The sequence below is a fragment of the Lactuca serriola genome, chromosome 8 (genome assembly GCF_051521515.1).
Source record: "Lactuca serriola cultivar US96UC23 chromosome 8, Lser_US96UC23_V15, whole genome shotgun sequence".
Lineage (NCBI taxonomy): Eukaryota > Viridiplantae > Streptophyta > Magnoliopsida > Asterales > Asteraceae > Lactuca > Lactuca serriola.
In genome coordinates this window covers 104,209,886-104,233,100 of record NC_136415.1, presented here as the reverse complement: position 1 = coordinate 104,233,100, position 23,215 = coordinate 104,209,886, and the positions used below count along the sequence as shown (strand labels likewise).

The 23,215-nt window shown below is 35.9% G+C and overlaps 1 protein-coding gene across 1 annotated transcript; it reads left to right on the top strand.

Moving 5' to 3' along the window:
* Positions 1-4,938: 4,938 nt before the first annotated feature.
* On the top strand, positions 4,939-11,830 carry LOC145068313 (calcium-transporting ATPase 8, plasma membrane-type-like). Its single transcript, XM_079015265.1, has 33 exons — positions 4,939-5,084; positions 5,402-5,614; positions 5,697-5,813; positions 5,897-5,936; positions 6,004-6,251; positions 6,350-6,439; positions 6,545-6,614; positions 6,721-6,791; positions 6,879-6,962; positions 7,046-7,123; positions 7,221-7,292; positions 7,375-7,458; positions 7,554-7,636; positions 7,719-7,827; positions 7,900-7,955; positions 8,048-8,090; positions 8,156-8,239; positions 8,330-8,467; positions 8,553-8,618; positions 8,704-8,802; positions 8,895-9,005; positions 9,075-9,245; positions 9,360-9,419; positions 9,504-9,668; positions 9,759-9,875; positions 9,946-10,044; positions 10,136-10,273; positions 10,384-10,484; positions 10,571-10,751; positions 10,852-10,959; positions 11,049-11,140; positions 11,308-11,414; positions 11,498-11,830. The coding sequence occupies exons 2-33, from the start codon at positions 5,459-5,461 to the stop codon at positions 11,518-11,520; spliced, it is 3,261 nt and encodes a 1,086-aa protein (XP_078871391.1). The 5' UTR covers positions 4,939-5,084; positions 5,402-5,458; the 3' UTR covers positions 11,521-11,830.
* Positions 11,831-23,215: the final 11,385 nt, after the last annotated feature.

Sequence of the window (23,215 nt, the reverse complement as noted above, 5' to 3'; positions counted from 1 at the left end):
GTGGCATGTGGGATTTCACGTTCAATGTAAATCCATAAAAGGTAATATGCTGCAAAGATTAATCAATTGGTGGTACTTCAAATGCTTTGATAGTTGAGATAAGTGATGTGCCCATGAAACTTTGGATTTAGTGCAAAATCCAAGTTTAAATGGTTGATAGAAGGTAATGAGAATTACATACTATCATGAGGTGTTAAATGACGATCTATGGGGTTTCTTTTGCAGGGGTGGGTATAAGATCCGATTATGGTTAAAATAAGTCTTTTATGTTCTATATTCATATAAGTTCCAGCAGTTCCATGAAATTCAGATGATGGGCCGAAGCTATAGGTTCAAAACTCTCAGTTTAGAGGTAGCTTAGACTATAAATGATCCTTTTATAGTGGGCGAGATGAGTTTACAATTTGGGATTGTGGGAATGATCGCACTATGGGTCGGATGGTTTCTTTTTTTGGTTTTTAAAGTTGTATTAGGATGTTCTTGGTGACTATCATACCCCCGGCCGACGGCAGAAACGTAAGGGTGTGCGACGTAGCCATGGATCACAGTTAACACATACAATGAAAATTACAACACTTGTAATAAAAATTACACACTTCTATTAGCAATACAGATTCAACAAAATGTAACCTTAAAACATAATAGACGCCTGAATAGATATGCAATACAAAAACAAGGAGTTGTAATTGATAACAATGATTCTATATTATTCGGTGTGTGTGCACTTCTAACTCTTAGGTTCTTGAGAACACATGCGTTTTAAAATACGTTAATAATAATATTGGTGAGTTTCACATGTTTTGACTTTGTGTACTTTTATAATGAAAAGTATATTTATATGATTATGACTGGATGACTAGATTATATAAAATGTGTACTTTTTATAACCAAAAAATATAAAATTAGAGAATATAAGTTCTTACCTTTCCTATGCGAATACGTGCTTGTAACCCCGTACAGGTGTGTGTTGTGTATAAGTTCTACCCGACTTATGTGATTTTATGCTTGTAATGCGATACAACTGAGTATGATTTTATAATTATTTACTTATAGAAGTATAAGTTTATTAACAATAAAAGTTCATGTGATTCGTATATGTATAAGTATTTGTTTCATTTATAATATATCGTTCTAAGTATGTGATCATGCTACATATAGTCCTATTTCAATTCATATGAATGCTTTTAGAGTATACTCTATGGCTATTATGAGCCTATAATCGAGCTAATGACTAGATCACGCCTATGTATGACACTGGAAAAGGGAGTGTGATGAGAACATCACCAACGCTTCATGGTCGTCGTGAAAGATATCAGAGAATGAACATTATCACATGTTTTGACTCGTTAGACGAATTTTGTAGCTAGCAACCGCATGCGGGGGTATCAAACCGTATAGATCTATACACAACGTTCTTCGCTCATTTAAGATTAATGGTTATAGCATAGAGGGCTTCACTAAGATTTTGTTCTTAGTTGATGAAGAGACACTCATATAGAAATCCTGAGTTTAAACAATTCTAAAAGGGTGCAATTTCGTGTCCTAAACCTTAAGTTATAAAGTTTACTAGACTTGTGATTCATTCTTTATATAAAAACCGTAATGAGTTTTCTAATGAAATTTGGGCAACATATGGTTGTATGTTGACTAAAACCAGGTTTTATCCAATGTAAAACCAACAATACCAAAATATGTATAAACTCAAAATAAAAGCGTGTATATATATATATATATATATATATATATATATATATATATATATATATATATATATATAATCGACAACAATTACTATTTTACACGGTTATAACTTAAAAACTATAAAATGACATTTCATTGTTTATAATCATAAATGAACTATATTTTTTGTTATTTAAAACATCAAATATAACATTGAACATATGTTGTTCAATATATATATATATATATATATATATATATATATATATATATATATATATATATATATATATATATATAACAAAACATATAACTATATAAGCCATTAACCTAACATTTTAACGTTTGTATAAAGATAATAATGAGTTATGCATGTATTCTCCCCTGAACTCATTAAAATCTTAAAAGGGGTCGTAGAACTAATTTTTGAAGCGTGGGGTGTTAGATCGGATCGAGGAGAGTTCGTAAATGTAACTTTTTTAGTTGTCGGAGGTCGCCAGGATTTAGCCAGAGCTTCGCCGACGACGGTAGCTCACAATGACGCTTAGCTTTTGGTGTGGGGCTGCTTTATCGATGTTCACTTCTGCTCTGGAGTTGTTGTTGTTTGGACGGAGTTATGTCGACGGGAGGTGGTGCACTGCAACGATGACGATGGGTGGTGGTAATCGGCCGACGATCAGATTTTAGAGAGAGATGAAGGCTGAGAGTAGAGATATGATGATGGAGGTGGTGGAAAGGGTTATTTTTATATGAGGAGAGGTGATGTACTATCCTCTATCCTTGTGACACATAGAAACATCACATCTTTGACAAGTGTCACTAATAGGTGGTGACACATGGCCTCTCCTCGAACCACGTGCAAAATATCGTCGAATAACGATTTCATGAAATTTTTCTCAACACACCCGTCAAATGTCCCAAACATGGTGATTCCAAATACGAGATCAAAATTTCTAAACGAAAGACATAACTATGTTAAAAACGCGTTCAAAGTTCTAACTCAGTTATATTTATAGTTTTCTCGTTACGACCGATTTAACGTAAGTATTATAACTTCTTGTTAAAAATATTCCAAAAGTGAAATAAAATATTATAACATAGTCTGAGTTCACAAACGTGTTCATAAATACTTAACGAGATGCGTAGCTAGCCCAATGAACTGATTCGGTGTTCATTTTCGGGAAAATTGATTATATAACTAATTTGATTCCTTAAAAGGGGAATAACTTTCACGTATGATCTTCGTTTTGACGTTCTTTATATCCACGAAATCGTGTTAACATGTTCTAACCAGTTAGATTATCATTTTTTCGAAGTATGATTAACATATAGATCATTTGTTCTCGTAGGCTTGAGGGTTGTGGTTTCAAGGCGGGACAGACTGCTTTAAAAGCTGCTACATGCAAGATCACAAAACATGAGAAATCGTGCATGATAAATCAACATGTTTTCATACCATAACCTCTTCAGATAGAGAGGATTGAATCAAGATCAGTGCTCGTTGATTAGCAACGGTCCAGGAAGCGTATGCAGAGTTTGGTGAAGATGTGTCACCGGTGGTATGTAGGGATGAACATTTGGACCGGGGAACTGGCCGTAACCGGTACTGAAACCGGAACACGATGGAACCGATCGGGCCGGGACCGGGACGATATTCTTGTGGATTGTTGGAACCGGGAACCAGTAGGAACCGGAACCAGTAGAAACGGCAAAAACCGGAACCGTATGTCGGCGGTGGAGGAATGAACCCATCAACATAACCTGTAAGTTGTTGGTAAGCTAGAAGGGGAATCATGTGTTTGTGCCCTAGAAGATAATTGGTCGAAGAGAGCTTTATGGTGAGCATATGAAGAATAGTAAAAAGAGGAAGAGGAGCCTCGATGAGGACCGAAGAAGAGGAGGTGGCCGCCAGGAAAAAAAATTAGGCTGATACCATATTAGGTTTTGTGAAATCTCACCTTAATTGTGAGAGATTTGTATTAATCTTTATATAAAATAGAAATACAGCAAACTTAACAAAAATACAAGATATATACAATCTATCTTATTATTTAAGACTCTGTTAATCATTCCTATTAATATGAATTTTTATTTTTGTTAGTGTCTAACTAACTTCCGTTTTCAATATATTGCTATTTGCTACCACTCAGGCACTCACACATACACACATACATCTCGTGTTCTTGGGTCTGAGACAAACAAACAAGCAAATACACTTGAACTGCAGGAATGAGTTATTGAGGTTCAAATGGTTTATGGAAACATGACATATGGTTATGGAACGCAAGGGGTTTTTAGTGTTTTGGTGTTCATGAATCATGAGTGTGCATGTTTGAGCCTATATTTTCGGGTGTATGAACATCTTGACAGGAAAAATTCATAGTTGTCGTTGGAAGTTTCATATTTGGCCAAAAATCATAATGTTGGACGGAAAATTAATGGCCACCCAAACCGACAATATAGTAATAATGATATATTTTGAATATCATACACAATTCAACATCAAAACGTGTAAAACAATCTTAATCTTAATTAACTAAATATATACATAAAATAAAATTTATTATCTTTACAAGTCATTAATTAAATTAAATTTAAAAAATAACCGTGTATCTTTATAACATCCACACATGAGATAAAGGAAAAAAGATATATGTAAATCTCATAATTATTTAAAATAAGATTAACATTTTTGTGATGTTGAGTCATATTAAAATAACACAAAAAATGAATGGGCAAAATAGGAAAAAATAAATGTTAGCCTGTAGAGTGGCATGACGGCATGTGATACACCTGTATCGACCTAAGAATGTCTCCCTTTATACCAAATCCATCCATCGACCTCCTTCTTCTTCTTGACGTGCTTACCTCTTTTTATTCTATTATTTTAAAATTAAAATTCTCGACTTTATATATAAAATAACATACAAGATAATCATTAATAAATAAAGGAAAAAGAAAGAAACAACGCGTATCTTCACTTACAATTTACAAAAATTGAAAATAAAATCACTTCCCTTTCCACGAAGGCAACTTGCCTTATTTATTTTGTTTACTGGAGCAAATAAATATCTTGTTGCCATTATAAAAACATATAAAAATATTATTACTATAAGTAAAAAGTAAAAGCAAAATACATAAATATATATGGATAACAAAAATAAAAATAAAATATTTGGAAAATTTGAAATTTGTGGATTAAAAGATGATTATAACTAATCTAGGAATTAAATAATACTAAATCTTCGCTTTTATTTGTTATTATATTCCGCTGGCAAAAGTACAAAACTGTTTCATTCAGATTTCGTGGGTTCAACACCGAAGGAAACTGCAGAGCAATTGCAGCTCTTCATCTGCTCAGACGAAACAAACACCGATTCGAATTTTCGTAGTATTTTTCTCAGGTTTATCTTCAAACATCTTTCTATTCTGCAACATGATTTGATGCCAAAATTGTGTATATCTAGATTCGTAGCTACAGTATAAGCAAACTTTTTTCCAATATTCGGTGCTTCCGGATGGTTTGGGCATTGATTTCTTCATTTAATGTTCGCAGAATGCGAAACCCTAATAGTTCCGAATCACTGTAATTGGACTTTCGGGTTTGGTTCTTTTTTGATAAATAGATGAACCATTAGTCGTTTATTCTCAGTGTATTTTGTTTTCAAAGTGTGTTAATCTTGAAAACTCATATGGTCCTTTTGTTTTCTTTTGATAGCAGTGTGTGGTCGAGAACGGTGTCATCTCTCCTGCGGCTTTTACTGGTTTTATTACGGCAATGAGTAGTGGTGGGTCGCCCTACCGGCGACACCCGAAGGATTTGGAATCGGGTGGTGGAAGCGGCGGAGGTTTCCAGGACTATGGGTCGGTTTCTGATCCTTTTGACATAGTTAGAACTAAAAGTGCATCGGTCGACAGCCTTAAAAGATGGAGGGTAACGTGTCTCGTCTTTTTCTCGTTGAATTCTCGACGTTTCAATTGGATATTGGATATTAACCGACATTTATTTGATATAGCAAGCAGCACTTGTACTGAATGCTTCCCGTCGATTCCGATACACCTTGGATTTGAAAAAGGAGGAAGAGAAGAAACAAATCATCGCAAAAATCAGAACTCATGCGCAAGTCATACGAGTAAGTAATATCATCTTCATCTTCATCTTTAAACATAGTTTAATGTAACGTAAATCCACTAATAACCCATTGTTGTTTTTCAGGCAGCCTACCTTTTTCAGTCACATGGAGAAAAAGCAGATGGTAAACCCTAATTTTCTCTTTTAGGTCTTGATGTCGATCGACTTGTTAACATACTACCTGCTAACAGGAACCCCCAAATCACCTCCATCTCCCATTCCTACTGGAAATTACAATGTTAACCCTGGACAACTTGCTTCCATGACACGAGACCATGATTTTCCTGCTTTGCAAAACTTTGGTGGGGTTAATGGATTGGCAGAGATGTTGAAGACGAATCCTGATAAGGGAATTAATGATGATGAGGCAAACATATTAGACAGGAAAAATGTGTTTGGGTCAAACACATACCCAAGAAAAAAGGGGCGAAGTTTTTGGGTAATTAGATGTTCTTACTTCTCTTTAAACCCAAATTGATGACATTCATTATCTGAACATGTTTTAATCTAAATCTTTTTGTGATATGCATTTGATAGAGGTTTCTGTTTGATGCTTGTCGCGATACAACATTGATCATTTTAATGGTAGCTGCTGCTGCTTCTTTAGCACTAGGTATCAAAACAGAGGTTAGTGAATCATATTTATATATTTTGTAGTATAAAGTTATAAATAGTTTCTTTAATGTTAGAAAATATATCTTTCTGTTTTCTCACTCGTATCATCTCTTTCAGGGGATTAAAGAAGGATGGTATGATGGTGGAAGCATAGCATTAGCTGTTATAATTGTCATAGTCGTTACAGGTACTTTATTAAATAAACAATGATTTTGTTACATACACAAACTTATGTCTAAATGTTGTTGTATTAGGAAATATATAACAAATTATTGTTGTTTCCTGTTTTGTAGCAATAAGTGATTATAAACAATCACTTCAGTTTCAGAACTTAAATGAAGAGAAACAGAATATACAGTTGGAGGTGGATAACTGGATATTATCTTTTAAACAACTTTTATTTATTTAAACATATTTGACTTTTGTTGACTAATAAAGATTATATTGCTAGGTTGTTAGAGGTGGAAGGAGGGTGGAGATTTCAATCTTTGATATCGTTGTGGGTGATGTCATAACACTTAAAATCGGGGACCAGGTAATATATTTCTCATTTCTATTTATTACCACATTTTAATTATTTCCATTTTTGCCCTTGTTTACACTTCTTCTATAAACCAGGTTCCAGCTGATGGGGTTTTGATTTCTGGTCACTCACTTTCAATTGATGAATCAAGTATGACTGGAGAGAGTAAAATCGTAAGTTTTTATAAAATTCTGTTACATTGTGTTTTTTCTGAAATCTTTTATAGGGTATTATATAAAGCAACTTTTTATTTTTTTATAAATTTAACAGGTTCATAAAGATCATAAATCACCATTTTTAATGTCGGGGTGTAAGGTGGCAGATGGCTATGGTACTATGATGGTAAGAAAGATTACATAATTATTTTTTAATTGCTTACCATGAAAAAATAATAATCATCATCTTATATAATAACTATTTTTAGGCCACAAGTGTTGGAATACATACAGAATGGGGATTACTTATGGCTAGCATCTCAGAAGACAATGGAGAGGAAACACCATTACAGGTTAGTTTTTTATAAAAAGTAAAAACAAAAACCATGTAAAGAGTCTTTAAAAATAAAGATTTTTTAATATTTGAATTATATATAACTTTTTGTAGGTGCGTTTGAATGGAGTGGCGACATTTATTGGTATAGTAGGGCTTGTGGTGGCTGTATCTGTTCTTGTCATCCTTCTCATAAGGTAATTAATTCAACGTTGCATGGGTATAATCGTCATTTCACCTCTCATTCTTGCTTTTAAAATGGTAAATTTTGTTTGTTAGGTTTTTTACTGGACACACAAAGGATGATAAGGAACAAGTGGAGTTTATTGCTGGGAAAACTAGTCTTGGGGATGCTGTTGATGGAGCAATCAAAATTTTCACTGTTGCAGTATGTATTTAATAATTAGTATTTTTATTAAGTTTCCTTTTTTACCCTTCTTCTAATTTGATGAATTTTTAGGTCACGATTGTTGTTGTTGCGGTTCCTGAAGGGCTTCCATTAGCTGTCACATTAACGTAAGTTGAACCTTTTTCAATAATTATTAATCCATTTCTTTTAAATGAGTTTTTGATTAATAAAATATAAATCATGTTGCTCATAATTACAGGCTGGCATACTCGATGCGAAAAATGATGTCGGATAAAGCGTTGGTAAGTTTTATAATTTTGTTTACTATAAATTTCTCGGGGGCATTTTGGTAATTTTTCACATGTAGGTTCGGAGGTTATCTGCTTGTGAAACAATGGGTTCTGCTACTACAATTTGCAGTGATAAAACCGGAACCTTGACATTGAATTTGGTATGATCTTTCCTTTTTTTATTTATTTCGACATGTAAAAATTAAAAAAAACACTTCACTTTATTTACCTGTTTGTTTTATTGTTTTCAGATGACTGTTGTTGAGGCTTATATTTGTGGGAAGAAAAACGATCCACCAAATGACACGTCAGCATTACCACCAAAGATTGTATCTCTACTTGTTGAAAGTGTAGCTCAAAATACAACTGGCAGTGTATTTTTACCTGAGGTAGGTCTTTTCAAATATAGTAAGCAAATCTTTTTCTATAATATTTTAATATTAAATGATACGTATTATTTTTGGTGTTTAATAGGGAGGCCAAGAGATTGAGGTTTCTGGATCACCAACAGAAAAGGCCATACTTCAATGGGGGGTTAATGTTAGTTCTTCATCCATTTAAAAAAAAAATTACATTTAATAATTAAATTAAATGATACTCATCTTTTCTATAAAAAAAAATACAGATTGGAATGAATTTTGAAGCAGTTAGATCAGAGTCTTCGATTATTCACGCATTCCCATTTAACTCGGAGAAAAAACGAGGCGGTGTTGCAGTAAAACGGGTAATTTTTATTGGAATATTTATAAAAGATTCTAAATGGTTCACATAAAAAATATATATTTATGTTTTTTTTTTATTTTCTTTTCTCAACAGCCTGATTCTGAAGTTCATGTACACTGGAAAGGTGCAGCTGAAATTGTGTTGGCTGCATGTACAAGATACATGGACATTGATGGACAACTTGTCCCCCTCAGTGAAGAAAAGGTAAGAGATTTCATCTTTGATTGAAAAAAAAAGAAAAAATTTTCTAACTTGTGATTGTTTACATTACAGGTGGAATATTTCAAAAAAGCAATTGAAGATATGGCTTCTGGAAGCTTGCGTTGTGTTGCTATTGCATACAGACCATGTGAAGCAGAAACTGTTCCAACTGGCGAAGATGAGCTGGCACAATGGGAGCTACCTGAGGGCGATCTTGTCTTGTTGGCAATTGTTGGCTTAAAGGTATGTGAATGTCCACGTCATCAAAGATATATATATATATATATATATATATATATATATATATATATATATATATGTTGTATATTTTGATTTGACACATGGTTGTCCATGTAGGATCCATGTCGGAAAGGTGTGAGAGAGGCTGTTGAACTGTGTGTAAAGGCTGGTGTGAAGGTAGTACACAATATTTAGTTATTATTTTTGTAATTTTGTGTAAATGGTTTTATTTATTTATTTGTAATACATGTAATGTTGTAGGTACGAATGGTGACTGGTGACAATCTACAAACAGCAAGAGCAATAGCATTAGAGTGTGGAATTTTGGCATCAAATGCTGATGCAGAAGAGCCGAATCTAATTGAAGGGAAATCTTTCCGTGCCATGTCAGAAGACCAAAGACTAGAAGTTGCTGAGAAGATTTCGGTTTGTGAATTTAGTATTATGACCCTAGTCGTGTAGTTGTAAATAAGTTTGTTTAAGTTTTAGAAGAATGTAATGCTGATTTTGAAACAGGTGATGGGGAGGTCTTCACCTAACGATAAGCTGTTACTTGTCCAAGCATTGAGGAAAAGAGGGCATGTTGTTGCTGTTACTGGAGATGGAACAAACGATGCCCCTGCTCTACATGAGGTAATTAAAGATTTTTCATCATCTGTTTAATTAATTTTTACTGTATTTTTTTTAATTTATGAAATTGTAGGCTGATATTGGTCTTGCTATGGGCATCCAAGGAACTGAAGTTGCTAAAGAAAGTAGTGACATCATTATCTTGGATGATGATTTTGCTTCAGTCGTAAAGGTACTGTCTTATATTATAATACATAAATAATGCTCTTAATTACAAAAAGAAAAAATTAATTGTATTCCAATGATTAATTTAATTATAACAGGTTGTACGGTGGGGAAGATCTGTGTATGCAAACATACAGAAATTCATTCAGTTTCAGCTCACTGTAAATGTTGCTGCCCTTGTCATTAATGTTGTGGCAGCAATTTCATCAGGCGATGTCCCCCTCAATGCAGTCCAGGTATCTCTCTCTCATGCCAAAATGTCATATGTCAAAAATATTGTCAAATAATAGCAACTTACTTTGTATTAATTATTGTAATTTTTATAATTTCTTAATTTTGGATTCAGCTTCTTTGGGTGAATCTTATCATGGACACTCTTGGTGCACTTGCCCTCGCCACCGAACCACCAACCGACCACCTCATGGACCGACACCCCGTGGGCCGCAGGTTTGACCAATTTCGTGTTGACTTTCATCATAATATTATTTTATATTTTTACTTGTAACTTAACTTTTTATTTTTGGTTTGTTTAGGGAGCCTCTTATAACAAATATTATGTGGAGGAATTTGCTAATTCAGGCTGCTTATCAAGTGACAGTTCTCCTCACACTCAATTTCCGTGGTATAGAAATCCTACATTTACAGAAGGAATCCGATGAGCATGCTAAGAAAGTGAAAAACACTCTCATTTTCAATGCTTTTGTCTTTGCTCAGGTCAAGTATTTTTTTTTTCTCATAATGAATAATTCCTTACCCATACATACATAATAGCAGCAACATACTTATAATTTCTTATATGCATGTACTCTGCCAGATATTCAATGAGTTTAATGCCAGGAAGCCTGATGAAATGAATGTTTTCAAAGGAGTCACCAAAAACCGCTTGTTTATGGGTATCGTGGGCCTTACTGTTGTTCTTCAAGTAAGATTCTCACCCCACTTGTCATAATACCTTACTTACACTATGATGTGGGCCATGTGGCGATGTTGTAATTATCGCTCTTATTCCAGGTTGTTATCGTCATGTTCCTTGGGAAATTTACCACCACCACAAGGCTGAGCTGGCAATTGTGGTTGGTCTCAATTGTGATTGGCTTTATCAGGTATCTTGTATTTTCTAATAATTACATATCAGTATATCACCCCCCTATTGTAAACATATATATATATATATATATATATATATATATATATATATATATATATATATATATATTTTTAATTTTAATGTTTATGCCCCTGATTATTGTTGTTTGTTACACTACACTAGTTGGCCTCTTGCTGTTGTTGGGAAGTTGATACCTGTTTCTCAGAAACCCTTTAGTGAGTATTTTACCGACATTTTCAAGCCATGCACATCCAAGCGTAGAAATGAAGGTGTGTATTTGTATTTGAAGTGTTTTTAATGTAAATATATAGTAAATAATAATTATAACTTTTTGTGTTTGTTGTTGTGACAGGAGGAAACGAGAATGGTGAATAGATACACAAGCAGCACAGGTTTTTAGAGGATAGTATTTTTTTTTTTTTTTTTTGGTTGGTTGGTTTGTTCTTTGGGAGTAAGTAATCAAAGGATAGCAAACAACTTCTACTTGGGTGAGTCGTAAATTACTACTGCGTTGCTAACTATTAGGGGTTTTTTAGTCAAGAATTTGGAGATTTGTGGAGTTGTTTTTTTTTTTAGTTGGTGTTTGGTGTTTGATGTTAATTACCATTTTGTTATTCTATGCATGCGTTTTTTGTATATGTTGGAATATTGCGTTCGTTATATGAATAACTTTTCCTTTTGGTTATGTTATTTTTCTTATAAGATTTGTGGATGTTATACGTGCTTAAGCCTTACCAAGACACATCATCATGGGAATCTTTTTAAGCAAACACCTTCTTTTTCTTCCAAATGAAGGATAAATGGAAAAAGTCCAGTTTCCATAATCCATATGATACCCAATAACTGAATAAAAGCAAATATATCCTATCCGTATAATGACATTAAATCAAATATAGCGTATTTAATTAAGACACGAATCATCAAATCAGAATCATCTTTCACGATTTAGTAATGAAAATCACATATAAAACGTCTTCTTGAACAACAAAATTAGATTTTTAAATATACATACATATTAGAGTTAACTAGTAATTGAGCTTACCATTTGTCATGAGTTTTTTTTGCGTATTAGGAAAGTAGAGGATGGAAAATCATAGTGTGTGTGTATATATATATATATATATATATATATATATATATATATATATATATATATATATATATATATATATATATATATATATATATATATATATGCTTAGGTTATTATATTCAAAGTAATTATTATGTTATTATATGCTTAAATGTGGGCCAATCAACTTATTTTAAGAAATTGATTAATATTATTGAATTAAATATAATTAAAAAATATCATCTTAATTAATTACAAGGATAATTTAGTTAATTAATATAGATTTAATAAAGAAAAATTGCATTTTTTAAGGGATCATAGATTCTATTAATATTAAAAATCCAATTTTACGAATTATAATTCTTTTAATTCGGACATTGTGACAGAATATGTTTATGAGTATATTCAAAAATAAAAATATTTTTGAACCATAAATAATAAAAATATTCTTGAACCTATTTCTTAATCATTACTTTAAAAACTTTTTGTAGAATAACAAATTCTTGAACAATCAATTGAAGAATAAAAATAAAAAATACATTATTTCTTATAGAATACGGATAACAATTGTTAAGAATTACATTTATTGTTAAAGAATAAAACTAAAAAAACTTTTAAAACGGGAAAGAAAACATCAAAATCTAACAACGACACTAATACATTCTAAAAGAATAATGTTGCTTAGAATCACTTTCAATTTTGTGGTCCGTTCTTCAAACATCAACTTCTATGATTCCAACAGAATTAGAATTCGTGATTCCATTCCAATAGAATTGGAATCTCACCAATATCATCCACTGAATCATCTACATAAACAAATTGATTTTTATCATATTAAGAAGAAGTGAATTTGATATGAAAACAGTGACAAACTAGCTTCACTTTGTACTTTACATATAAGAAGAAGGTCATTGACACAAGTGGCAGCTAGCGGAAGAAGAGAATAAGAAGAATGATGGCAGCGGACTTCGACCAATGGCAGCGGCTCCTCCACAGCTCCTTTCTCAGGCAAGAAGGTCGCAACGTCCGGTGATGGACGCGTCTCCGAGCAGCAGCAACTACAGCGACAGGTGGCTGTGGTGCATTCCACCTTACATACGACTGAAATGGCGCAACCCCTCGTCGGTCTCTATCTTCATCCTTCACGAAAAGATAGCAACAACAACCCTCGACATGGCGGTGGATACGGTGGTCGGAGGAGCAAGAGGGTAGGGTGGCGGCCAGTAGTGGGAGGGATAAGGATGGAGGTGACGACTGGAGATGGTTTGATTAGGGTTACAGTTTACATTGGAGGTGGTTTTAAAAAGCCGACGATGGATGGAGAAAACCTAGGTAGCTGAAGTCAATGGTTACCATAATTATAGGATATTATTTGTGGAAACTAATTATCAAATTACCTATTTACCCTTATTTATTTATTTAATTATTTAAATTTATTTTAAATTTTGATTGGGCCAAATTTATGCATACAATAACACAATAATTACTTTGAATACCTGAATCTAGCTCTTTCTCTCTCTCTCTCTCTCTCTCTATATATATATATATATATACACACACACACACACACACACACACTACGAGGACGGGGGATAAACATGTATAAATAAAGATATGTATATATTGTATCTGTTTAATAAATGAGTATACACAGATATATATACAGGAGAATCCCAAGACTAAGGCTAAAAAATAGGACCCACACAACCACTAATCAGCTAACCATATGGACTAAGCTATTTACTAAGTCAAACATATTTAAAATATCTAATATCTAATACATGTATTTATCACCCCCTGCAAGCTGAAAGGCAGGTCTAACTTGAAGCTTGGTGCACAAAATTGCAAGATGGTCTTGACGTAACAGTTTTGTGAAGATATCAGCTAGCTGCTCAGAAGAAGGGACATGGCGTATTTTTAGATCGCCAATTTCAATCTGCTCCCACACAAAATGAAAATCTAGGTTGATGTGTTTTGACTTAGAGCTGATAATTGAATTCTTGCACATGAAGGTTGCATCGATGTTGTGAAAGAGAAGTTTAGGGGCTTGTGGAAGAGGGACTTGGAGATCGCGTAACAATTGTTTAATCCATAATAATTCAACAGAACTATAAGCAAGAGCTCTATATTCCGCTTCGGTACTGGAGCTCGCAACCACCTTCTGTTTTCGAGATGTCCAACTGATCAAATTGTTGCCATGAAAAACTGCAAACCCGTACTGAGAGCGACTATCATCTTTGCCGGAGATCCATCCCGCATCCAAATAGGCCAACAGAGATAGAACTTTGGTAGGCTGAAAATTTAAGCAATGGTCTAAGGTGCCATTCAAATATCTTAAAATACGTTTGACAGCTTGCCAATGCCGAAGTGTAGGAGAGTGCATATATTGGCAGATACGATTCACTGCATAGGTGATATCGGGTCTCATGATAGTGACATACTGAAGTGAGCCAACTACTTGTCAATGAAGCTTGGAATTTGAGAAAGGAACTCCATTCTTGAGTAGAGGAGATGACGAATCAGCAGGAATGGAGACCGGTTTTGAACCGGCCATGTGAGTACGAGTAAGAACATCTTCAATGTATCCCTTCTGTGACATGTGAAGACCAGCTGAGGTGCGAGTAATTTGAACCCCAAGAAAGTAGTGCAAAGAGCCAAGATCTTTAATAGAAAAAGTCTTGTGCAACTCACAGATGAAGCTTTCTAGGAACGTAGTATTGTTACCTGTGATAATAAGATCATCCACGTAAACAAGTATATAAATAGTGACATGGTTAACAGAGTAGACAAACAGGGAATTGTCTGATTGACATGCCCGTAATCCTTTTGAAGTCAAATGTTGTTTTAGCTTGATAAACCAAGCCCGAGGGGCATGCTTCAATCCATAAGTAGCCTTCCGTAGGCGACAAACATGATGAGGTCGGGATGGATCTTCAAAACCCTAAGGTTGCACCATATAGACTTCTTCGGATAGATCACCATTCAAGAATGCGTTATTGATGTCTAATTGTCAAAGTTCCCATCCACAAGAAAGAGTCACTGAGAGAACTAAGCGGATGGTATTTGGCTTAATGACCGGTTTGAAAGTATCAAAGAAATTAATTCCTTGTTCTTGGTTGAAACTGTGAGCAACGAGGCGAGCTTTGTAGCGCTCAATGGAACTGTCTGCGTGACGTTTGATCCTAAAAATCCACTTACAAGTGACAAGGTTAATATTACAAGGACGAGATACTAGATACCAAGTGTTATTTCTCATTAATGCATCATATTCTAACTTCATTGCATTTATCCAGCATGTATGTTTCAAGGCTTGAGCAACTGTGCGAGGTTCAGTCATTATGTAATCAATAGTGGAAGTATGAACATATTTAGGCTTGAGAGAGTTGGTGCGAGCTCGTGTGACCATGGGGTGTTGATTGTTATCAGCAGGTTTGAAGTGACGTGGCACAGATTGTTTAGCCTGTGAACTAATGGTGGGTCTTTGATGTTGAATGTGCTTACAGGTAAGGCCAACCTTCAGTTTACAAGTGAATGGTAGGCAACAATATGTCGTTTCCCAGGTTCTTCTTTCTTGCTTAATCTTTCAAGATAGTTAAATAATTTTTTTAATTAAACAGGTGTAAACCCCTATAGGAATTACAACTACAAAAAAAAAAACTCACAACAAAATTGACAAGCCAGCAAGTGCAGTCAATTTGAATATCATGAAAAGATGTCAACATGCATCTACAAATTACACAAAACCATTACATGTTGCTGGTTGTTCCATTATAAATAAGAACCAATACAGGAGATTAGCTATTATAAATTGGAAGGAAAAAAAGGGAGATATAATGATATAATAGATAAGTTAGATATGATTCATAATGCTTTTCGATATAAACAACAATATAGAAAAGAAACGATTATAAAATGGAGACAAAAGAAAACAAAGAACACTTGCAATACAAATCTCCAATTCATTAACGAAAAAATAAATGATACCATAGGAGAAAACTCAACCAAATCAGATGAAATCATAATTAGAGAAAAAGGAACAATTAATAAAAGAAAAGCTAAAAATATTGTTCATTTAGTTGCGATGTCAAACAACGAGGGCAATCAAGTCAATAATAGAAAAGGAAAAGAACTTTTACAACAAGTTATATACAAATATATATGCAAAGGTTGTGACAAGAGAAATTTTTGGTGGGAAAGTAGTTGTACTTGGTGGTGATTTTAGACAAACATTGCTAGTTGTTCGAAATGGTAACAAATCAAATACAATTGCTTCCTGTTTGACTAACTCTCATCTATGGCAGTCACTTTGTCTACTACAACTAGATGAGAACATGAGGTCCTTACTAGATCCGATGTTTACTGGATTTCTTCTAAGATTCGGTGATGTCAAAGAAATCTCATACGATAATGATATTTATTTGGCACGAACACAAATATGAACAAATATCATAGACAAATGACTTTATTTATGAAGCTTTATGTAACACAGTTTCTTTCTTATTTTGTTGGAAAAAGCTTATTTCATTGGAAAATTTTACAAGGTGAATTAAGTTTTCATTAATGTTTTTGAAAATTATTGAAGTGCACGAAATATGTGTTATAGTCCTTTTTATAGCCAAATGTCACGAGTCGGTGTTCTAGAATCTACCAGACCGATCAAGAAGATGATAGAACAAGTAATAATCTACCATAAGTCCCTAAAACGATCTAGAATTCTCTAGGATGCAAAAGTATAGAACTTTGTATAGATAAGGATCTTGTAAGAACAATCTAGAATACTCGGGAATATACGAAATCTAGAGACTTCCCTTGAGGAGGTGTAGGATGCCTATAAATAGGAGGAGGACTCATTTGTCCAAGGCATCCAAGAAGTTCTTGTGTAAGAAGTAAAGTTGTATAAAGAAGCTCTTTTCTTAGAAGTGATTCTTGTCGTTTCTCTTGCTTCCTTTAATCGTTAATACATCTAAGCCATCGAAGTTAGCCTGACTTAGTCGGAGAAAATACTAAGTGGCGCACGGTGATTGAAGCATCCCGTGACATGTGGTATCAGAGCCGGAGTTTGTACAAGCAAGAGATCATGACTACGGAAGCAGGAAGTAGTGAAGTCGCAAACGTGCCCCCTGTCGTCGAGGAGAAAGGAAGAAAGTCCAGGAAGAGGGACCAATCGATAGATGCCTTGGCAAGCTTAGAGAACAAGCTTACAAGGACGGAGATTAACGTCGGTGAGATCCTTGAATGGAAGGATACCGTCGATCAGTTCGTTGCCGAGATAAGTGACACGAGCGATGGATTGAAGGAGACCATCGGTGTCATCAAGGAAGAAGTCCTTGGACTTATTAACACCTTGCGGAATGAGTTCCGTGAGAAGGTAGCTACTCTAGAAGCCGAAGTAAAGTTGTGCAAAGCCGTAATTGCTGGAGGAGCAAGTACAAAGATGACGCCACATGCTGATGCACCTAAACCCCTGAAGTACGGAGGTAAGCGTGACCCTAAACTTCTTGAAGAATTTTTTTGGTCCGTAGAATGTTATTTCAATGCAATCGGGGTAAAGGACGATAAGTCCAAAATAGACACGGCCGTCCTATACCTATGTGAGAACGCTGCCCTATGGTGGAGGCGGAAGCATAACGACATAGAAAAAGGGCTATACACCATAGAGACCTGGGATGAGTTCAAAAGGCAAATCAAAAAGCAGTTTTGTCCCCATAACGCCGAAGATGTAGCAATGAAGAAGCTTCGGGGACTGAAACACGTTGGGTCGATTAAAGATTATGTAGCAGAATTTACTGCTTTAATGCTGGAGCTGCCCGAATTACAAGAAAAAGACAAGTTATTTTATTTCCAAGATGGACTACAATCTTGGGCCTATAACGAGCTCAAGCGAAGGAATGTCCAAGATGTTGACGAAGCGATTGCTGTAGCGGAAGACCTTATGGACTTCCGAAGAGATGCATCGATTAGAAGGACTAGTGAGGGAGATAAAGCTGTGCCAAGGCCGTCACCAAGGGACGATAGACCCGCTGTCAAACCCGCGACTTTCAAAGGAAAGGCGATCGAAGGAGGGACTCGTAAGGAGGTGAAGTGTTATTTATGTGACGGTCCCCATCTAATAAGAGATTGTCCTAAGAAGAAAAGTTTCAACGCCATGGTCTTTGAAGATGAAAATGAAGAAAGGGACGAACAACAACTAAGCTCGATGCGTCTCCTCAACTCGGTGGCTAAGGAAGAGACAAAACCAATGAAAGGAGGAGGTCTCATGTTCGTGAAGACTAAAATAAATGGAGAGACAACTAAAGCCTTAGTCGATACAAGTGTGTCTCATAACTTTCTTGCTGAAAATGAAGCCAAAAAAAGGAACATTCAATACACCAAGGAGATAGGTTGGCTGAAAGCAGTAAATTCCCCATCCGAACCCATCCTTGGTGTCGCCCATAATGTGCCCATCGAGATAGGAGGATGGACAGGAATCATTGACTTAACGGTAGTCCCTATGGATGATTACTGCATGGTGCTTGGGATGGAATTCCTAGATGAAGCCCGGCCTTTTTCATTTGAAGATCAAACCATGCGCCTCACCAAGGGATCCTCGATCCACATCGTTCCCTTAGAAAGAAGCAAGGCGAATTCCCGTATCATTTCAGCCATGCAACTTAGCAAAGGCCTTCGGAGGGGCGAGGTGACATTCCTAGCCACCTTAAAAGAAGAAGTCGATTCTCCAGAAATGGAGGTACCGAACAAAATCAAGAAAGTACTTGAGGAATTTAAAGAGGTAATGCCACCAGAATTACCCAAGAAACTACCACCACGAAGAGAGGTGGATCATGAGATAGAATTAGAACCAGGAGCAAGGCCACCAGTGTTGGGGCCTTACCGAATGGCACCACCATAATTAGAAGAGCTAAGGAAACAGTTAAAGGAGTTACTAGACGCTGGCTTCATCAGACCTTCCAAAGCTCCATTTGGTGCCCCAGTATTGTTCCAAAGGAAACAAGATGGTAGTCTAAGAATGTGTATTGACTATCGAGCCTTGAATAAGGTAACCGTGAAGAACAAGTACCCAATCCCCTTAGTCGCCGATCTCTTCGATCGACTCACAAATGCTCGATGGTTCACAAAGTTAGATCTACGATCAGGGTATTGGCAAGTTCGCATAGCAGCCGAAGACGAGCCAAAGACAACATGTGTGACCAGGTATGGATCGTTTGAGTTCTTGGTCATGCCCTTTGGACTCACAAATGCACCGGCCACATTTTGCACCCTCATGAACAAAATCTTCCACCCGTTCTTGGATAAGTTCGTAGTAGTGTATCTAGACGACATCGTAGTCTACTCAGAAACGTTGGAGGAACACGTGGAACATCTAAGATTGGTTTTTCAGTCATTGAAGGAAAACCAATTGTATGTGAAGATGGAGAAATGCACTTTTGCCCAACCTGACGTAAGATTCCTTGGGCACAAGATTAAGGATGGGAGGATCTACATGGATGAAAGAAAAATAAAAGCAATTTCAGAATGGGAACCACCTAAGAACGTGTCCGAACTACGATCGTTCCTAGGTCTGGTCAATTTTTATCGAAGATTCATATCAGAATACTCGGCACGGTCAACTCCACTAACTGATCTACTTAAAAGGAAGGTCGCATGGGAGTGGACGGATAAGTGTCAAGAAACGTTTGAGGAGCTAAATAAGGCCATCACGAAAGAACCAATTCTAGCATTACCCAATTACTCGAAGCCGTTCCAGGTACAAACTGATGCCTCAGACTTTGCTATAGGCGGTGTTTTGTTACAAGAAGGTCATCCGGTGGCGTACGAAAGTCGGAAACTTAATGAGACCGAGCGAAGGTATCCGATACATGATAAGGAGATGACAGCCATTATACATTGCCTTCGAGTATGGAGACACTATTTACTCGGGAATCGATTTGTAATTCAAACTGACAATGTCGCTACAAGCTACTTTCAAAATCAGAAAAAACTAAGTCCCAAGCAAGCCCGTTGGCAAGACTTCTTGGCTGAGTTCGATTATGTCATGGAGTATAAGACAGGGAAGGCAAATGTCATCGCCGATGCTCTAAGTCGAAAAGCGGAATTGGCAACCATCTCCCGAGTAACCTGCTCATTTACTGATCGCATCAAAGAAGGAATAAGCCATGACCCGTTAACAAAAAGCTTAATGGAGATGGCTAAAGAAGGGAAGACTCGAAAATTTTGGGTCGACGATGGACTATTACTCACTGTCGGTAATCGAATGTATGTTCCGAAATGGGACAACTTAAGGAGAGAAGTCCTAAAAGAATGCCACGATTCAAAATGGGCAGGGCATCCTGGAACACACCGAACCATGGCAATTATAGAAAAGACTTACTACTGGCCAAGGATGAGAGACGATGTAGACGCCTATGTTCGGACATGTCTCATCTGCCAACAAGACAAGGTGGAACAGTCCAAGACAGCAGGGTTGTTAGAACCGTTGCCGATTGCGGAGCACCCTTGGGAAAGTATAACTTTGGATTTCATATCGGCCTTACCTACATCTGAAGGTTGTGGTTCCATCATGGTGGTTGTAGACCGTTTCTCCAAATACGGGACGTTCATTCCCGCGCCCAGAGATTGCACAGCCGAGGAAGCTGGTCGGTTATTCTTCAAACATGTGGCAAAGTATTGGGGACTCCCTCGGAGCATCATAAGTGATAGAGACCCTCGGTTTACTGGAAAATTTTGGAGGGAATTATTTAAGCTCATGGGTTCCGAGCTCCACTTTTCGACCAGTTTCCACCCGCAAACCGATGGACAAACCGAGAGGGTAAATCATTTGCTGGAGATTTATCTAAGGCACTTTGTTAGTGCTAATCAACGGGATTGGGCTAAGTTAATTGATGTAGCCCAATTTTCTTATAATCTACAACGAAGCGAGGCTACCGGAAGAAGCCCTTTTGAAATCATCCTGGGTCAACAACCTTTGACACCACAAGAACTAACTAAGGGGTATAAAGGCGTTAGTCCACCCGCATACAAGTTCGCTAAAGGGTGGAACAAGGAACTCGACATAGCAAGGTCTTACTTGAACAAAGCAGCCAAACGCATGAAGAAGTGGGCGGACAAAAACAGACAATCGCGTGAATTTATGGTTGGCGACGAAGTGATGGTGAAATTTCCCCAGAGAATGTTCAAGTCCACTCGACAAGTACACAAGGGCTTAACAAGAAGATATGAAGGACCGTATCAGGTGATCCAAAAGGTCGGGACAAGATCATATAAGCTCGACTTACCAACCCACTTAAAGGTCCACCCCGTATTCCATGTAAGTCTCCTTAAACCTTATAATCGAGATGAAGAAGACCCGTCTAGGAGTGAATCACAACGAGCTCCAGTTGCGAATGTGATCTCCTTTGATAAGGAAGTAGACGAAATTATGGCCGATAGAATAATTCGCAAAAGAGGATCACCTAACTGGACCGAGTACTATGTTCGATGGAAGGGACAACCCGATACGGAATCTAGTTGGGAACGAGAACAAGACTTATGGCAGTTCAGAGACAAGATCGAAGCATACAAGTCCAAGGCTTGACGGGGACGTCAAGGATTTCAGTGGGGGAGGGTGTCACGAGTCGGTGTTCTAGAATCTACCAGACCGATCAAGAAGATGATAGAACAAGTAATAATCTACCATAAGTCCCTAGAACGATATAGAATTCTCTAGGATGCAAAAGTATAGAACTTTGTATAGATAAGGATCTTGTAAGAACAATCTAGAATACTCGGAAATATACGAAATCTAGAGACTTCCCTTGAGGAGGTGTAGGATGCCTATAAATAGGAGGACTCATTTGTCCAAGGCATCCAAGAAGTTCTTGTGTAAGAAGTAAAGTTGTATAAAGAAGCTCTTTTCTTAGAAGTGATTCTTGTCGTTTCTCTTGCTTCCTTTAATCGTTAATACATCTAAGCCATCGAAGTTAGCCTGACTTAGTCGGAGAAAATACTAAGTGGCGCACGGTGATTGAAGCATCCCGTGATACAAAGCCCAGAAAAATAAAGTTTACATAACCTAAATTGAAAATATAAATGATCACAGTTAAATACTAAGTACCTTATAAACTATTAATACAAAAATAAAGATTATACCACACCTCTTTTCAAATATAATTTTTATAAAATATGGTAATATAATAACAAAATAGGTTTGTAATACATATATGTTACTAACAGTAAATATACTTGATAAAATGCGATAATATAATAACATAATAAATTTGTTACTTTTCCTTTTTTAAATAATATAAACAACAAAAATTACCAAAGTACCATCATCTCAAAAAATGAAAAAAAATACCCCAAATACCTTCTATGTCACTAACAGTAAATTTACTAACCATTATTAATATGTTAGATGAGAATAATTACAGTCGACACCCAACACCACCACACATAGATTTAGTAACTGACATGCCGACTTTTCAGAAACTTCATGTAACTGCTATACGGTTATTAACGGCGTCTATAATCTGTTTAAATAATACTATCTTGGATAAACCTACTCACAAACGCAGAAACGACATCAAGGAAAGATTTTCCGCTTCATGATATTATTCGTAAGATCTTCACTTCTCATCACATTTCAACAATTCTCCATATGTATAAGAATCATGTATGTTCGAACTTACTTTATTATTCTGCCATAAGCATAACGAATTTCAAGTTAGAGACCATGTGAACTATTTTCAATTGTCGACCAACATTCTTGTCACTGCGATTAACGTCAGACATTACAGAATAACATTATTGGTATGATCATTTCGTGTTCATACACATCTTCCCTATTCTTGTAATTAATTTAAATATGGCTTCAAATTCACCTATTCCCCTATATAATAATGATATGCAAATGGTATCAGTAACTTATTTTGGTCTTTCCCTCTCACACGGCATGCAAATGGCATTCATCTGTTATTTCAGTATATGTTGCCTTTTCTTGATTTAAATTGCATCCCCGTATAA